The sequence below is a fragment of the Ceratosolen solmsi genome, unplaced genomic scaffold, assembly GCF_000503995.2.
Source record: "Ceratosolen solmsi marchali unplaced genomic scaffold, CerSol_1.0 scaffold15, whole genome shotgun sequence".
Classification (NCBI taxonomy): domain Eukaryota; kingdom Metazoa; phylum Arthropoda; class Insecta; order Hymenoptera; family Agaonidae; genus Ceratosolen; species Ceratosolen solmsi.
Window position 1 is genome coordinate 3451426 of NW_011948434.1, and position 20841 is coordinate 3472266.

Here is a 20841-nt window from a genome sequence, read left to right on the forward strand (position 1 = left end):
TATAAGAATAAATCTGTATTTTATTTATAGTCGATATATTAACACAATATCCGAAAATCTAAAAGTTGTAAATTACTTGATATGTTACATTTTATGATATATTTTGTAAATGATTAACATTATAAGAAAAAGAAAATTTTAAACAAAAGTTTGATTTCTAATAATTTAAACTGTCATTTATTTTATTTTATATCTAATACTACTAGTCACAAATACATAAAGTAATTTATTACTATTATTGTCTTGATACAATACTAAAAATAAATATTTTTCAAAAATAATCTTAGTTACCATAATCGATCTATTATAAAACAGACTAGAAGAATAATTCAATTCACAGATGTTATTAAGTAATACAGGATTATTTAGTTTAAATTATAACCAAGATATTTTTTGTTTAAATAAAAGTTAAATAAATTAAATTGTATTATTCGATATGTTCTATATAAATATATTCAATTTTTTTTAGGTGGTACGGTAAGTGGGCTACGAAACTTTCGTACTGATTTTTTAGAAGAATGGCCTACACCAGGTACAGGTCCACACTTTGATACGACCATGAGCTCAAACTTCACAGGATTAGTAGGAAAGACTGTGCAACTAGTATGCAAAGTAAAAAACTTGGGAAATCGAACAGTAAGTTACTTATGAATAATTTTACAACCTTATTATAAAGTTCATGCATATATTGGAATTCATTAAGAACTATAACCAGATTTTTTAACAGTATAATTCATATAAAAAAAAGGTCATAAAGGGATTCAAATTTCAACGTTTTATCACAATTGACCTTTACTTATATATCATGTTGAAATGATAATGAATGAAGATTCATCAAATTTGGTTTTCATCTATCTGTAGACTTTCTTTCTTACTTGCTTTGTAAGGCAATTCCAAGGGGAGTTCATTTGAGGAGCGCGATACAGGACACATGTGCTACAACATCAAATATAACTTAGGTTCCTTTGCTCGCTCCCTTATATTCCATGCTATTTTCTTTTTAAAAATATGAGAGAAAAAGTAATACTTATGAAAGCAGAATTTTAATAATTTCCTATTACTTGAAAAACCTTGAATAATTAAATTTCTTGAGAAATATAACTTACTTAAAAATACCTAAAAATAACTATGAAATTACTATTAAAAATCGAAGTCTCTATATATAAATGAGTAATACTATTAACAATAATATTATACAAGTATTACAATTTTCGTTAATACTAATTAAAAGAAGGCTAATTAATAATTAGGACATGAAGGGAAATACGAAATTAGCAATAGAAATAGAATTACGGGTCTTACAATTAGAATTTTGACAAAAAGATAAGCATAAGAGGATGCATTGCAAGTATGAACACGTCCGAAAGGAATGAAGAAATAATAAGTTTGAAGAAAAAATTATGGAGATAATTAAAACGTAAATATCAGAAGTAAAATTAAACCAGGGTCGGAACTCATAATTAAAGTAAATGAATAAAAGTATAGTATTTTTTGTAAATAGTATTCGTTAATTTAGTAAGATTACATTTTATTATATTATTCCAAAACAATATGAGCCATAAATATTTTCACAAATATTATTTTTAATTAGACTTTCATTCAATCAACTTAAATCTATTATGAAATTGCAGTTTGTGATAAATTGTTTCGAATATAAAATAATATTTATAAAAAATGAATAACTTGACATATGTATTATTATAAAGATTCTCCGGATAATCTCATACAAAATTCAGAAGATTTTTCAAATATTTTCTTCTTCATAATATAACCGAATATTAAGAACAAGTATGTTGAATATTTAAATATAAACATTGATATTTATGATTTTACAATCTTTTTCTTCTTTTTTTTTTATTATGGGATGTTTTTCAATCTGCGATATAACATATAAATGAGTTTAATTAGTTAACATAAAACATGTAGTTTTCAATTCATTAAATTTATAGAAAAAAAAAAGAACGTTTGTTATACTATAGTTGCATTTTTGTTTTTTATTATGTCACAAATATCGACTTTTAATAATTTGTTTCGATACATCCAAATTGAAACATTCATTTGAATGTTTTTTTCAGTTGCGTTAATTTACTTTCTTACATACCTATTAAGATAAATCGCTATGAGTACACAAATTTTCATTAATAATTAAAGCTATTAAGAAAATATAATTTAGTAATGGATGAAGAAGATTAACTATGAAAGTTACTAAGAATAATAATGTAAATTAAAATATTTTTCATAGCTATTTACAACTTACATTATTTATTAACTTTTAATTATTTTCTAAATGTTTAAAATTTATTAATTACAGCTTAACAATTGTTCTAAGTTTGTTGATAATTCATTCATTGTCAATTTTTCATTTCATAATTGTAGAATCTTAGCTATTAACTACAATAAAAGTATTTAACCAGCCAATAACATTATAAGATTTAATAGTAGAAATTTTGAAGCTATTAAGAGTTTCAAAAGTTATTTTAAATATATGCACTGTACGGAATACATTTACAAAAAAAAAAAAAAAATAATACCGTACATTAAGCATTTTTATTTGCACATATTCTTTTCTTCATCTGCCTCTCACCCCTTCTTCAACTCTGTCTCTTTTACTATCTTTATAAAGTGAACTACGTATATTAATGCTTGTGCAGGTTACAAGTAATTGTAACTACTATTAATGATTCATTTCAACATTTCACATTCAATCATTCACAACATCGTGAATAATCGTGAATAAGTTGGTAATTATTATATTTCCATGTTTTATAATAAGATTCATTATATATATCTTATATGCCATAATATGTCATAATATCATAATATATAGAAAATTTCCTTTAATTAAGTAAGAATCATTAGGGATTTTTACATAATAATTATTTTGTGTTTGAATTGATAGCTTGCCTTTCTCAATTACGCTCTGTCTTTATATCTCACTCTCTTTCGCTATTCTATTTTTTGATGTCTCAATTATTGACTTATGACTTTGCGACGTATTAAACGAATTCATATGTGTTCTTCAATGGGCCCCATATTAACTATCGTAAGAAGATCAAAGAAAAAATCAGTTATTTATTCATAAAGTTAAATTTAAATGGTGAAGATGAATATTCAATCACTATTTATTATACTATCCAATATACTTACTTAACTCAAATTTATATCTTATTAGTACGATTGTTATAGATCAGTACATACCAAGTATAATTTATTTATTATTCTATATTAAAAATTACAAAAAAAAAATATTAAAATTAAAATGATTTTATATATGTGTGTGTGTGTGTGTGTGTGTGTGTATGTCATGTATGTGTGTGTATTAACAATGTTTTAAAGATATAATCTACAATATAATTATTTATTAATCTAAAAAAACTATTTCCAACTAAAGTTAAAGGATAAAATTAATTCAGCCAATTGAATTGTGATAGAATATTTTTACAAACAAAATTATAAATATTGTATGATATAATTATACTTACCAAATTAAAATATTTTATATAATATTTTAAATATAATGAAATTTAAATGCATTAAGAATATACGAATACATTACATAGTTCTATTATTATTATATTCATTTATTATAATAGATGCTTTTAAGTCAGAATAAAAATTTAATTTAATATTTCAAAATGATTTCTGAGTAAATAATATTTATGGTTTAATTCTTAAAGTAAATATATTAGTCAAACAAACTAAAATAAAGTTAACTCAATGGAACGAACTCTGGGAAATTTTCTGAACGAAATTATCTTTGAACAAGTTACTTCAACGAACTACGTTAATTTAACTAAACTTAGCTAATCCAACTAAGAATTTTTCAATCCCTCTAAAAAGAGAACAAAACCTGCATTCCCTGTACGCACGTAACTACACATTGATTGAAGCTTACTTTGCTTATAGTTTTATAATTATATATTTGTAATTATATTATTTTATTACGTAGTTATACCATTAGAATTTATATTTTACATAAATATATTATTACCACTATATGTAAATAAAAAATTTTACTGTATATTTATGGATAATTTTTATATAAATTTATGACGTATTCAGGTAATAATAAAAATTTTTAATATTAATTCAGTGGACGGTAAACAAAATTTTATTACTTTCCAATAAAACAGATGATTATATTTCATTTCGTAAATTGACTTTATTGTAAATGGTCAATAAGAATAATACTTTAATGTCTGGAAATTCCATACATTCATGTAAATATGCTTGCTTCGAATAAATAAAATAAGAACACTGAAGACCAATTACTTAAAAATAACAATCGCAATTAATTTAATGATGATTACAACTGATTGCATTCAATAAATATTAATAATATTTACAATCTTTCAGTAATAGATAGATATTTTATTCTAATTATAGTTATTTATAAATAAAATAACTCTATTTCTTAGTATTTATATTTATAAATAACAATAATAATTGATCATTTAACATAGAATATTAAATTATTTTTATTTTACGAAGTTGATTTTTTCATTTTAATCATTGAATTAAATTTCATTAAATTATTCATATAAAATTCATTAGAAACTATATTTACTATTAATTTCTAATATTTCATGAAATTCCTTAATATTTAAAATATTCTTGGTACTATTTTCCATTCTGAACCTAAACATTTTATTAACTGCATGTTATTAGTAATTAATAAAAAAAATTCAATTTAATAAAAATATATTTTTAATATATTTTTAATATATTTTTATATATTATTAATATATTTTTATTAAATTTAATTATTAATTTTTTATATGTTAATAATGCAATTTTATGTTAGATAAAACGAAATTTATCAAAATTTATTTATTAAATATTTCATTTATTATATACAGAAAATATGAGAATATCATTCTATCACTTTATCTATAATATATTGAAATTTTATAATGATAAGTTTTATCAAATCTAATGAAGATCAAAATTTTCAACAATCATCATAATTTAAAACAATATATAATAGAACGGAATGTACAATCAAGTTTTATTCTTTTATTGTAAAGAATTTGATTGTAATTTTACTATTTATTTATATAATAAAAAAGCATACAATAGTATTCAAATTTACTTAATATTGAGAGATAAAAGTTTATATTTAAATATTGAGTTTTTATCTCATCTTTTTACTAAGTAACACGTATTAATAACTTGAGTAAAAACTTATCCTTTCGCTTTTATTGTTTTCTCTGCGTACAACAGCTATGCATAAACAGAATCTGTAACAGTCATAGAATTCAAGTTGACTATCAAGTTGTTTTATAATAAGTGTATGTCTTAATAATCAGCAAGGAAAAGAAATTAGACAGAATAATAGTTATATTTTTATTGGAAAGTTTATTTTAATTATAAGCGGAAAATATATTTAATTAATATTAATTATATTTTATAACCTACTTTAGATCATGTAAGCAATGTAATAATGGAATTTTTTTCAAAATAGATTTTATTTAAAAATAATATTTAACAGATCATTATACTTCATGAACTCTACAAAAAATCTACTTAATTTATAATAATGATTATAAAAATTTAATAGTATTCATATATGTGTAATGATAATATTCGTAAATTATGAATATACTATATTGAATGCGTATTTGAGCTCGAGCAGCACAGTTGTGTATATTGCATGGTATGTTAGTATTTGCTTATATTTAATGAATTTTAACGCGAATTTAGAATAAATGTATTTGCGTAAAGAAGATTGATGAAATGCTTTAGTTTTGTGGAGATATATATTCACGAAGATAGTAGTTGGTAGTTTGAAATTGATGTAATGAACATATACAAGTGCAGTTGGAGGTGGCACGCGACTAATGTAGTTAGCTATCTGAATATCTATAAAATCTAGAAACGAACGAGTAACATATAGGAATATATATAAACTTTAGATTACTGTATGTAAAAGTATATTATAAATTGTAACATAGTTATAAGTTTACATTATGTAGAAATTAAAATTTTGAAACTACCATAAATGTAGAAAATTTTAGTTTTAAAATTATATTGAATTAATTATAAAAAATAACATTGTTTATGGTCATTATAGATTTAAAAAAAATGAAAATATAGTTGCTCGATAAAAAATATAAAATTTTACGAAATTTTATAAGAATATTATAAATAACCAAGTATTGAAAAAAAAATATCTCCATATTGATATTTTTTAATAAGTGAAACTAAATATTCATTTTATATCTTCGTAGAGTACATATATTGAAAAAACAAATACATATATAAATAAGTATATATTTCATTTATATTGAGTTTTATTTATTATAAAATACCAAAATGCCAAATATTAATTTTTTGTTTAAATAACTGATAAAAATATATTTATTGTTTTTACAACAGGTTTCGTATAATTGTACAAATGAATAAAGCAAGTAATATTAAAAATAATTTAAAATTAGTTTAGTCTATGATTCAATATCAATGAATCTTATTTTAGAAATTTATTTATATTCAACATAATATAAAATCTACAATTCTTCGTATTATATTAATTAATATTTAATTTAATTAACTTTCTAATTACCTAAACGAAGTCTATATAATTATAATCACTATATTAATACTTTATTTATAGCAAGTTATCTATTAAATTAAGTTTATATATATATATATAAACATATATATATGTGTGTGTGTGCGCGCGTGTATATATATATTATATATATATAATATATAATAATATTTATTTTACTGACAGTAAATTAAAATTTTAAAATTAAATTATTTATCAACAATCATTAAATTATATTAATAATGATTATAAGTTTTGTCATGCATAAACCGCATACATACGTATACATTTGTATCGAATATATTCTTTGTTACGTGAACATTTTTGTTTTTCAATAAAAAAAATTATCACACAAGTTATAATATTTGGAAAATTTAGTGGCAAACTATAGCTAGAAATAAATAATCAATAAAGATATGATTATGTAGCCTTCTCCTTTCTTGTAGGTTTCCTGGGTAAGACACCGAGATATCCACTTGTTGACAGTTGGTAGATATACTTACACAAGCGATCAACGCTTTGAAGCATTACACTCGCCGCACACTGAAGAGTGGTCATTGAAGATTCGATATCCTCAACGTAAGGACTCAGGGATCTACGAATGTCAGATATCTACTACTCCGCCAATTGGTCATCCAGTTTACTTAACAATAGTTGGTAAGCAATTATTTATATAACTATGTTTAAATATTTTATGATACATTCTTTGCTTTTCTTGCTATTATTACTTATTAACGATTTGCAATATATTGCACACAAAAAAATTATAAAGAATTATAAATCAATGAAGCACGTGTACATATTCTTTTATTTTTAGCGATTATTATGCATGAAAACAATGTTATTTGTATTTATATTAAATAAGAGTCACTTAATATGTGTAGCGAATTTTAAATATATTTTTACACTTTTGACAGCCTTATCTAGATTAAAAAATAGCAACTATTTAAATGTGTTTTAACATGTCATCACATCTAAAATAAGTAAAATAATAAATATTTTTAGTAATAAATATGAAATAGATTTCACAAATATATTTTTTAATCCAATACCGTCACTTATTTTACTTTTGAAAAATTAAATTCACGAATTTCCTAATTATGAAAACACAATTATAATTACAACATAATTATAACATTAAAAATATCTTGACATAAAAATTAATGGTGTGATTGTTATTTTAGCAAATTTAAATAAAAATTTCGTTAGCCAATACATTTTTCGTGAAAATAAAATTGATCTTTATTAAAAGCTTTTAAAGTTAATATGGAGCTACGCAAAATATTTATTTCCATCGATTTGATAATTATTCACATGATTTCGTTGATTTCTACTCCTTAAATAATTATACTTTAAAATTAACTTTATAATATTATAATAGTTATTAAAAATTAGGATTGTCATTTATAAATAACAAATTAATATTGATAATAAATTATTTGTACATAATTTTAAAAATCGGCACAAAAAATTGAAAAGAATTAAATGAATTTTATAAAATAATTTTGTTCATCAAAGTAACGATTAAATATTATTATTTTTTATTTCTCCTCGTTGCCACGAATTACGTGCATGAAATATTTGTTGTACATACAGTTATACATATATTTTTAATTAAAAATTTCTTCTCCATTTCATTTGGATAATATTTTTTTAAATAAAAATATATTTTCGTTTTTAGCAATAGCTTACGGCGTTTATAATAGTTAATACTCACAGTATTTATGTTCTAATATATTCTTTGTTGTATAAAAAAACGTGTAGATCAAAAAAGTTATTTTAGAAAAGTAAATACGCAAGAAGCTCGAACAGTATCTGAAGTTTATAATAAATCAGGCAGTTGCTGCATTCGCAACAGAATAATAGCTTTAAAAATAAATCTCGATTCCTGTATTCTGTAAAACTAAAGCGTTTGAAAAAAACTATACGTTGCATAAAGATATATATCGGAAACTGACTTGTACTCGTACGTGCACGAAGAATGAGAAAGATGAATAGAGACAAGTAAAATGGAATCTTGCACGATTTATCTTGAAAGTGCGGTTGTTAAAAGCCCTCGGAATTTCACCTTTCGAGTCTGATATTATATGCATACAAACGTGCTTACGCTGTCCTATAACATCATTTATCCTTCACTGAATTAAACAAATATCGCGTATATTTAAACAACTAGTAATAAATGCCGAAATGTTACGTATATTATTTAGGTGCGAAGGAAATCATAACGTCATAATCAAAAGTTGACATTCCCACTTGTTCCTATTCAGTAGTAAAAAAATTTTTTAATTAAAATTCTAATTCAACATTTCTTTCACTTACCATACTACCATAATAAAAATAATTAATGACGATAAGTGTAATTAATTGTCTTATTAAGTAAAATAACTTTCATTTGCACATTCCCAAATTGATTCAATAAATCAAATCAACATTATTCATATGATCTTTAATATTACAGAGCCGGAAACCATAATAGTTGGAGCGCCGGATCTTTTTGTTAATAAAGGTAGTACCATCAACTTGACCTGTCTCGTCAGGTACGCTCCAGAACCTCCGCCAAAAATGACGTGGAGTCATAACGCGGAAGTAAGTACTTTCCTCCTTATTACCTTTAATTCTTCGAAAAGTTAAGAAAACGGTTACGTAACATAAAATGTTGATTCTTTTGAAAAACAGTAATAAGCAGTAGTAATGATATTATTCTAATTCGAATTTCAATTTTGTCGTAGAACTTATAATATTTAAAACTTGTCAGACAATCGTTTAAAAAACTTACATATAAATCATTATATATTTAATTGTATATCATAAATTTATTATAAACTTATTTTTCTAATATAACTATGTTAGCATTATGACTTTTTAATATGATTCACTTTAAAAATCTTATAATACTCTTTATTAAATATATTAGATTTTCTTATAAGAAGTCATTTTTTATGAAGAATTTACTTAAATGTGGAAAAATTTACAATTGTTATACATCATAGGAACCCGATACACTAACACATTTCTTTACCTCAACACTTAAAAATGAAATTTATATAATAATGTTTGTAATTACTTATATGTAATACTGATCTTTCAATTAAACTTCATAAAATTTGAAATTATAATATATTTTTTTTTTTGATAATAATGTTATGACTAACCATTTAAAGCAAAAACTATAATAATATCATCATGAATACGTGGATGACTACTTATAAACTATTTTTATAAATTTATACTATTAATTTATGAATTCTAGAAAATCAGTTTTATCAAATTGATTAAGTAAATATAATTATGTATTCTTCAATTACATTTTACTTTTAGAACTTTAATTTCATACTAAGTATTAGAATAGAAAATTGAGCACTTAAATCTTGAGCGTCTAGACAAAAATTAGAATATCTTTCATTGAATTTATAACGTATTATAATTATATAGGCATCTATTTAATAATTACTAAAAAATCAATTTTGATGCATATTCAATTTGCGTATATTCCGTACTTGAAACGTTAAGAGATTTACTAAACTATGTAAGCCCGTTGTGAATGAAAAGAAAAAACGAAAAGAAAAACGTTAAATAATAGAGAAGAAAATGTTTAAGAAATGCAAATTATAAAGCAAAGGATGTTATTTAAATTACTTTGTAGAGAAGAGAACAAAAAACAAAAATAAAATAAAATATATAGTATTCAATGAAACATTGATATGAAAAGCTTTCGTACATCAAAAAAAAAAAAAAAAAAAAATTGTAATGATTAATATATAATTGTTGATATATTTTCTAAACTCTGTGATCGAAGTGTTAAAAAGTTTCTCGAAATATTATATTTTCAAAATATTGTTACCTACAACTATTCAAACGAATTTGTTTTTATATCTAATTTATTAATTAAAATTTGAATTTAATATATTATATTAATTTTAGAATTGAGTGTTGATTATTGAGTGAATAGCCGAGTGTCCATAGAAATTATGACTATAAACTTTCAAGTAGAATGAAATATGCAAAATATTTATTTATGAATATTTCTACTTCAATGAATTATTACAATTATTATGATGTTTACCGATCATATACATCCTCGATAAACATCATAATAATTGTAATAATTCATTGAAGTAGAAATATTCATAAATAAATATTTTGCATATTTCATTCTACTTGAAAGTTTATAGTCATAATTTCTATGGACACTCGGCTATTCACTCAATAATCAACACTCAATTCTAAAATTAATATAATAGTATTTCATGAACAGTTTAATTATAATTCTGCACTATAATTGTCCGTCTATTATAGATATATTAAATTCAAATTTTAATTAATAAATTAGATATAAAAACAAATTCGTTTGAATAGTTGTAGGTAACAATATTTTGAAAATATAATATTTCGAGAAACTTTTTAACACTTCGATCACAGAGTTTAGAAAATATATCAACAATTATATATTAATCATTACAATTTTTGAAAAATAATATGTAAGTTTAACAGTATTTTAGGTAATAAATAAAATGACAATGACAGTGTACATAAAGATATCAGATAATCTAGTATACTTTAAAATTCTTTTTATATCTTCAATTTGATCCATAAAATAAATCTATATCTTAAATTTCAATAATAGATTAAAATTATTTTGTAAATATTTATAAATGTTTAAAAATATTTCATAATTAACCAATGTAATCCATTGATAATCAATATAACTTACATGGAAGGTATCGAATATATATACAAAATTATTGAAATAATACAATAAATAGTGTACATATAATGCGAGAGTCGTCAATATATAAACTCGTACGTAGAGCTTACAATTATATTTTATTAATAATAATTTAATATATGATTTTCCTTATTTTGAAAATTTGATTCTTAATTGTTATTGTTTAGTTAATAGACAAATAATAAAACATTTTTAAAGATTATAGCAAATGTGCCACAATGCAGTAAATTTAACCTTAAAGGTTTCGCTGCATTGTCTGAAATGTCAAATAGTGAAACTATAAGAGCATATATGCCCAATACATATAATATAAGAATTTTTATTTTGATTATACTTTAATGTCAGCGGAAGATAAAATATGGATTTATTTATAACCATACTATATCAACATAAATTAATTATTAACTTCATATCTGATAACTGGTTTAGTTCCTTTCTTCGTTGACATCTATTGTTGGCTTATTATATCACAAATTATTAATTATATCTAAATTAATTAATTGATAAAAGTTAATTAGCAAATCATTTGCAAATTGTAATCTTAATAGAAATAACTAAATTCTTGACATATTTAAAATAATAGCCAAAATTTTATTATACATATACATATACATATATATATATATATATATATATATATATATATATATATATATATAATACTTTGATATATGATAATTTTACATCTATAATGTAAATAAAGCGATAAGATAATTGATAGAGAAAAAAAAAAAAATATATATATATATATGACATCAAAATATAAAATATGAGGATAGCACGCAAAGGTATTGATTGAAATGTCATAGATGTACAAATAATATCCAGGCTAGTATTCAAAATGTGAAAATCGTATCGAAGATCGACTGGACGTAATAACCTTGATTTGAATATAGGAATTACAAAAAAAAAAAAAAAAAAAAAAAAAAAAAAAAAAAAGATACATATCCAAGCGTAGTAGTTTACCTAAAATCAATATAATTAAAAGTATGATTCTGAATAAATGATATGAAAAATATAGTTTCTAACACTTGTCGTGAAAAATATAGAACTCGTATAAAAAATTATCTATAGATAATATAGTAAAATAGGTTGGCCAAGTATTAAAATAAAATATTTAACACGTTAAACAGCCGCTAGGCTAAAAAAAACGATAATATCGAGACGTATAAAGATCAAAGATATGCTAGTTGGAAGAAAAATAATGATAATAAATACGGAGTTGATGTATACCGAATATGTGAAAAAATAACGACAATATCAAAGTAAAAAGCCAATCGGAGAGTGAAATCAGAATTAAAAAGTAGGAACGAAGTTTAACTAGACTAAGCGTAATACATATATTGTTAAGTTTCTGTACTTATTATAAGTTTCTTCTCATTATACTAAAAGAAAAAGCTTGAATTTACAGTAAGTTTTATAGGTCTTAAGTGTTGTGAATAATTTCGAATTAAATTTTCGAATACTTTCACTGAACGTTCGTCCAATTTTAACTTCCTTGTTTTTATACTGGGCTTTTCAATTTAATTATATAATCTCCGTAAGAAACCTCATTTTAAATACAAATATCCATGGAATGAGAAAATTTATAATACAATCAATGATTATTGCTCTAACAATTGTATTTTAAAGCAGGTTTCTAATTCTCCAAAAGACTAAATAACTCCGACATGACTCGTTAATTCAATTCATTGTAGTCCCATTTTTAGTATCTTTAAAACTTTTCCTGATTTTTAACAGGTTTTCTCATATTACTATTTTTATCAAATTATAAAGATTATAAGAATAAATTTTGTTAAATTTTTCAAATGATGATTTCAATCATTTGAGTTATAATTATTTAAGTTATATAAATTTTGTGGGTTAATAAACAGTATATTCAATTAGATGAAGATTTTAAAATGGCCGACAATGAAAAGGAATTTAAGAAAATTACTGCTATTTCGGTAGATGAAATTATTAAAACGATTAGGTATATCCACACTAAACTATAACGCATATTACAAATGCAATTTATTGATAATTTAATAATAAATAAAATATTATTTATATATTTTCTTGTTGCTTTAATTTTATTTTTATTTATATAGTTTATTTGATATTTTTTATAATGTAAAAGATACAAGAATAAATATTCTTAGAATATTTTAATATTAATTATTGAAATTATAAATTTTTAAGAAACAAACTTTGACTAAAATTGAGATCTTTTCTTAAACTCTAAAACAAATTATATATATATATATAATTATTTTTGTTTTTGTGTATCTCTATGTGTATGAAATATAAACTTTTGAAATTATAAATTTAAATTGGAACTACTCTAAACATATTAGTCTTATCAAATAATGTGTTTAGATTTATTTATAATTATTTACGTCAATTACTGAAAATCAATAATTAGTATGGAAACCGGTGTTAATATTCTACGTTATCTTGAAATATTTATTATAAAATAATAATTTTCCATTACATCAGTACATCAGTACAAGCAATACTGTACTTTATAGTTCTGTATTAGAAATAATTATGTGGTTAACATTAAAATTTCGAAATGACAAATATGATTTTCTAAATAAGCACAACTTCCAACATATGTACATTTTCTAAATAATAGATTAGTTATCATTATATTCACATATTAGTAATAACTATTAAGTTATTATGCGGTAATGAAAATGCTATAAAAAAAAAATCGCTAATTAGTACTAACCCATCTTACCAAAGAGAGATCGAAAATTACTGATTCTTTTCAGAAATCAAGATTTTATATTTACCCTAATTATATTCGGAATCATAAATCGATGTATTATTAAATATTAAACATTTAGTATTGTCAAGAATTTTTTATAACTAATTTATTAATTACCATTTCGATAGTTGTGTAATGTAGATAGTAGTCATAATAAATTGAAACCTTTTTTATTTTTCGATATTAGTAAGATATTTGTGAATGTAAATGTTACATACAATACATTTTTAACGAATATTTATACTTTTAATAACAAAATTTACTCAACAAGTACATATGCACCAAGCTATTGCTGAATACAGCTATTGATATATCTACGTATTATTGTATAAAATAATATATATGTGAATTGTTTTCAACTTTATTATTACAATCTAAATTTAGTTTTATATTTATTTTACTTCATTGGATCTATTACAATATCCTAAACTATTATATCTAGTAACATTTTACCGAAATTTATTACCATATTATAAGATAGATGTCAATATTTTTTATGCTTATATTAAAATTTGTATAATTGGCCATTAATCGTAAAATCGGTAATTTAATCCCATTCGTACTGTGGTGAAGTTTATAAAAACTAGATTTAAATAATCTACCGTATAATATAATTTATTAAATGTAAATTTATATTTTATATGAAGATATTCTTTATTTATAAATGATAATTGATAAAGATCAAGATTTGTTTCTTTTTTAATTATTATATTTATTAGTTAACGAACGGACCAACTAGTAGTAATGCTGCATAAGTCGAAAGTGCATTTGTAATTGAATACAAATTTTTTATACGAAGAAATTTTATCACACTTTTTTTATGTATTGAATATATTCCTATCGTAAATCGATAGTTTATAGTGACGGACTCGAACATACTTCTTTTACATGTATAGTGACTCAAATCAAAACCTTTTTCTCGAATATATCGTCAACATTATTATCCATAAGGATCAAGTGTTATTTTATATTTAATACAAATGATGAGTAAGAAAGTGGATTTCCTTATATTCTATGAAAAAAGTCAATAACGGCCGATTTTACCACACAGATTTCTTTTACATAAGCACGCGATTGAATAAAAACTTGGGTATGTGAACGTAATTACCATATACATCCCTTTACAAAATTATTGTAGTTATCATTAAAATGTATCATTTTTCCCTGTCGATGTACGAATTATAATATATTTATATAGCTTTTTATATAGTATATTTATAATACACTATATTCAAAAATCTAAAAAGCATATGTTTTATGAAAAAGTAATACATACTATTAATGCCACCCATAGACCAGCCTATGCAATCGTATAATAGTGCGAAAGACAATGAGCGTAATACAATATTATGTATACGAGAACACAATGTCCAAAGTCAAATCGCCAAATCCTATTATTGTCACTATTCAAATTATTACTAATAGTTTTTATTTATTATATATAAATTAATATTTTGTGTTTTTGCGCACGCACGCGCACGCGCGCGCGTGTGTGTGATAAATTTTAAGAAGACTTCTTTATGATTGAAAATACAAATTGAAGTATTTTAATCTTTATCGTCGCTTTTCATAATTTTTATCGCATATTTTTACTGCATAGGTTTTATGATTTAACAGAGGAAATTTATAATACTGACCTCCATCTGTTATAGTTTTTTATCAATTTTTTATTTTATCATAGTTTCCAAAGATGATCTCTTATTTTCATACATTTTCATAAAAATTATATAATCCCCAACAACATTGTCTTATCATAAATAGATGATTTATTGTATGATGACTTATGTATTGTATAATACATATTATATAATATTCGCATTACCAGTATTTATATTTGAGAAATATAAAATAATACCTATTGTGATAAACAATGATACTAAATTACATTTATATAACTATGCACAGATTGAGAGACAAAATTTACTCGAATTTTGCAAGTTTCTATAACTGTTATAAGTTACGAGGGAAGCAAATTAAACGTGGACTCTTGAAAACTGTAAAGGTGATAGCTGCCTCGTCTAAAAGCGATCACAAATTAAATCCTCGTATATAGCGACTTTGAAATATCGTTATTTTGTAAAGAATTTAATTAAAATTTTTAAATCAGCATTTAAGAGACTAGCATTAAAAACATTAAATTGCAAATTTTTAATTCTACATCTGAACGTACTAATAATACTTTAAATATGAATTTTAAACTTTTCAATAAATTAAAAATTTGTTTATTATTATTGCTGAAAAGCTCCTTCGGATAATTAATTAAATTTTGAAAAAATATTTTAAGAAAGAGCAAAATTTAAATATTTGATATTTATTTTACATAAATTATCTGACAAGTAATTAGAAACCAACAAAGAGCGTGTAGGCCAGTTTATTTTATGGCATAATTAATGGACCTTTTATAAATTATAATAATAATTATTAGTTACATTTTCAATAAATATAAAAATTTACTAACAAATTGTAATTTAGAAATTGTTTCTAATTTACATTTCAATTCTTCTACATTATCCTTTTATATTTCTTTATGTGTCTTTTTATACCATAATTCAACACATTATTAAGAAATGTGCAAATAAACTGAAACTAAATAAATTATAAAATGAATTTAATCCGATTTGAAAAATGTTTAGCTATATAACCAATGAAGAATTTGGAGTTAAATATTTTGAATAATTTTTTAAACAATTATAACATCATACAATAACTACATAATACTTTATGTATTAATACAATATTTTTTAAACTTATATTTATGCATTTATTTTTAAAATACGGTATAATTATACATAATTATAGAAACAAAATAAAAATAATGCATATATTAAAATAATATTATATTTATTTATTTTACTTATTTCTTATGCTTCATCAATGTAATTTAATAATTTCCATTAATTTCCATTAATTTCTTATATATCTTATAATAATATATCAATTATCTAATATATTACCATAATCTAATATAAAATAATACAATGATTCAAAACAAACAATTTTTATATTAAATCACTTTATATACTTTTCATAGCGCTTACATTAAGAATTACAATGCAGAATCTATTGACATAACTCACATTATACATAAAAATACTGGTTAATAATTATATAATATTTATATATAAATAATGAAATTATAATTATCCGATGAAAGCGCGCCTTTTCGTTCGAGCATTGGAACATAGCCTTTAGAAGAAAAAAAAGCAAATATCTGAAATTTAGTTTAAGAAATTCGAGCCTTTAGAAGAAAAAAAAGCAAATATCTGAAATTTAGTTTAAACATTATATACTTGTATACAGGAAATAAATTTTGATTCGCCACGTGGCGGCATCAGTCTGGTAACGGAAAAAGGACCCGAGACAACGAGTCGATTGATGATTCAGCGCGCAGTGCCAAGCGACTCGGGAATTTACACCTGTCTACCCAGTAATGCCAATCCAAGCAGCATAAGGGTACACGTCGTCAAAGGTAAGGAATTTATACGCCTTCCGTGCTCTTTACCATTTTCCCTCAACTTCATTTTTGATAAGTCAGAGATTAATTTATTCAACACTTTTATTAATTGTGAATTGTTAAGGAGGATTTTTATTGGATTTTATCTTTCATTTTTCAAGATTCGTCAAAGATATATAAATGGAACACATTATTATAAACATGACAACGTATCATAATTCTTCTCGTTTAAAATTCGGATCATAAAAGTCGAGCGATTTTAAGTATGATAATATACGCCGTTGAATGGCGATCAAAACTACATTTGATGAAAGGGCCATCTCATTTGAAAATTTTAATTGTATTCGAAATATGTGGAATGTAATTAATAATAAATATAATTTCGATAATTTCATTTCTGTTTTAGGCAATAAATTATTTATTTTTTATTTGATTAATGTAAGAAGATTATTATTAATATACATCGAAGTACCACTGAATAATATGCGTTGATATGAAATACCGTTGATACGAAGAGTATCTTCTGAAATATGCACATTACTTTAGAAGTTTACGTTTAAAAATCGTATAAAAGTTTTATGATTAATACAATCTTTAATATTACAATTTTGGAAATTTTAATAGATTCTATAAATTATTTTACATTATTAGTCGAATAATATATTAATTTAAGATAATAATATTCTTTTAACCTAATTGTTTTAAAGATATACACCAATTTAATAAATAAAAAAAAGTATATATATATATATATATATTAGTTTATATCTATATATATATATATATATAGATATTAGTTTAATATTTAGTTTCGTATTTATACGCATTTGGATAGGTAGAAAAATACGTACAAAAATTCATATTTTTATAAATTATAAAATTCAAATGAATAATTTATTATACTTTTTTTTATTAAAAATCTAAATTATAATCTAAATAATATACAGTTGATAGAATGAATATATGTCTAGATAATCTAAATAATAGTCATTAGTAAACCTGTCCTAACGTATACAAGTAATTCATCGTACATCAACGCTTTCACGCCTTCAACTTTGCGGGTAATCGCTTAAGGCGATGGTCTTCTTCTCCCATGAGGTCGTAGATCACAAGAAAGCAGAAGTATAATGCGGCATATGATGTACGACGTTCAATTTGTCTCCGTCGTTGGTTAAATGTCATCCATTTCCGGTCATCTCACGTGGTCACACTAAGTCCTTTACTCAATTTTTCAATCTGTCTCTTTCGAAACCTATTATCACTCCCCATCTCACAGTTCGCACTCACTTACATTTTTTCTCTTTTTTTTTTATGTACTCTTATAATGTCTCTCAACTACAATATATACCTCCTTACTTCTTTAATAATTTACGCACGTAGAAGAAATGTGTAATAACGTAATTGTAAACTTTCTGAAAACGCCGTAAATCCTCGTTATTTATCCTCATTACGAAGATGAAAATACAATTTACAAAGAGAATAATAAAATTTACTATATATTCAATTTAAATATGACAATTTTTTAACATAATGTTATCGATTATATAATTAACATGAATTTCAATATTAATAATCATTTATAAAAGTATAAAAGTATCAAAATTTAATTATAGTCATAAATTGATTTATATAAACATATTTATTACGATTAATTAATACAAAATCAATTACATAACTATAGATAGATATTTGTATAAAGTTCTTTTGTATAATCAATGAAATCATACGATTTGAACATGTTATTAATTAAACGCAGAACATTTCAAATCTATTAATTATCAAATTAAATTATATACAATAACTAATTTTTCTACAAATAATGTGTAAACAATATTTATATTAATATAATAACTTAATTAAAATATTTTTTGATGTATACTAAATAAAATTCAATAAAGTTTTCATTAAAATAATTTCTATACAGTAAAATATTTTATGAACTATCCTAAAAACCTTTTAATTTTATACTTTAAATATTTGTTATAAATTAAATTTCATGATTTAACTTTACCATAATTATTGTAAAATTTACTCATACATATAATCGTCTGTATTTAGTCAAGTAAAAATGTATATATATATATATATATATATATATATATGTAATAATACGTCTTGTAACAATTTAATTAAAGTAAATTTAGTTAAATAAATAAAAATATAAATAGTTGATCATTCAAGTAGGGAAATACAGCTGCACTTTAGAAAAATCCTAAATTTTTCTTGATGTTATTTTATTTCGCAGAAGTACAAAAAACCGTAAAAAATGTTAAAAATAACAACATCTTTCCAAAATTTATCTATATATTTTAATTTTAAACACAAGATGCACTCATCCTTAAACGACATTTCGCCAAAAACTTTTTCGTAATCTAAGTTCCCTGCATCCATCATATTTTATCAATTCATCAACACTAAGGGTTAATAGTGAATATATAAGTTTCTAAAATGCCTAAGTAAGAAATTACAGCACTTTCTCAAATTAAAAATACAAACTTTTAAAAAAATTTTCTGTTTACATATTATAGAAAGATTAATTGTATGTTTACAGAAGAACATCCAGCTGCAATGCACCACGGAGATGGCAGTACATCTTATGCCAAAAGTCTACTGTTACCTTTATCAATTATATTAACACTTAACATAATTTTTGTATAAAACGAATGGATCATCTTTAAATATATGATTGTATGTATCATAAAAAAATGATGTGTCTGGATGAAGGGAAATTGTATCAAATGAATAATTGCTATTGCCCAGGGTATATTGTAAGACAGAATGTCGAGATTTGTTTATAATCTACATCCGTGACCAAAGATTTTTTCAAAATATTATCACGGTCTTAATAGGTACGATCTTAGTATTTTGTTATTAAAAATAAATCTATCGATGAGAGAAGGCAGATATTAAAAATTAAAACATTTGTAAATATCCTCGCTGTATGTACATATCAATAAAACAATTGTCTTTGAATAATCTAACACGTTAGTTATATTTCTTCCCATCAATCATTTTATACATATATATCGAGAATGATAAACAATTTTTTTTATATTAAAAAGTATACAAATATTTATTTAATATATAATAAATTCAATTCAATTTCAATTTTTTGACAGACCAAGTATATTTTATAGTCTTTAATTTTAATGATATTCGTTATTATTTTATTTGCTTGTCCTATTTTCGTTGTACGTTCTTTTTGGAATTTTCAAGTGGATTATTAAATTTTATATAGAATATTTCTCTCGAAACTGAAATACTATAATCTAATTGCTCTATTTAAATAGCATTTTCAGCATTAAAAAATAATATAACTTTTTTTTAATTTTGTTTTTTAACATCTCGTATAAACACAA

The 20841-nt window shown here is 22.6% G+C and overlaps 1 protein-coding gene across 1 annotated transcript; it reads left to right on the forward strand.

The window, feature by feature from the left end:
* Window positions 1–462: 462 nt before the first annotated feature.
* On the forward strand, window positions 463–20395 carry LOC105364866 (hemicentin-1; the record flags this gene model as incomplete). Its single annotated transcript, XM_011502896.1, has 5 exons — window positions 463–636; window positions 6997–7207; window positions 9009–9136; window positions 17329–17497; window positions 20034–20395. Coding segments are annotated over 5 exons (789 nt in total), but the record flags the coding sequence as incomplete, so codon positions are not given.
* Between the last annotated feature and the right edge of the window lie 446 nt (window positions 20396–20841).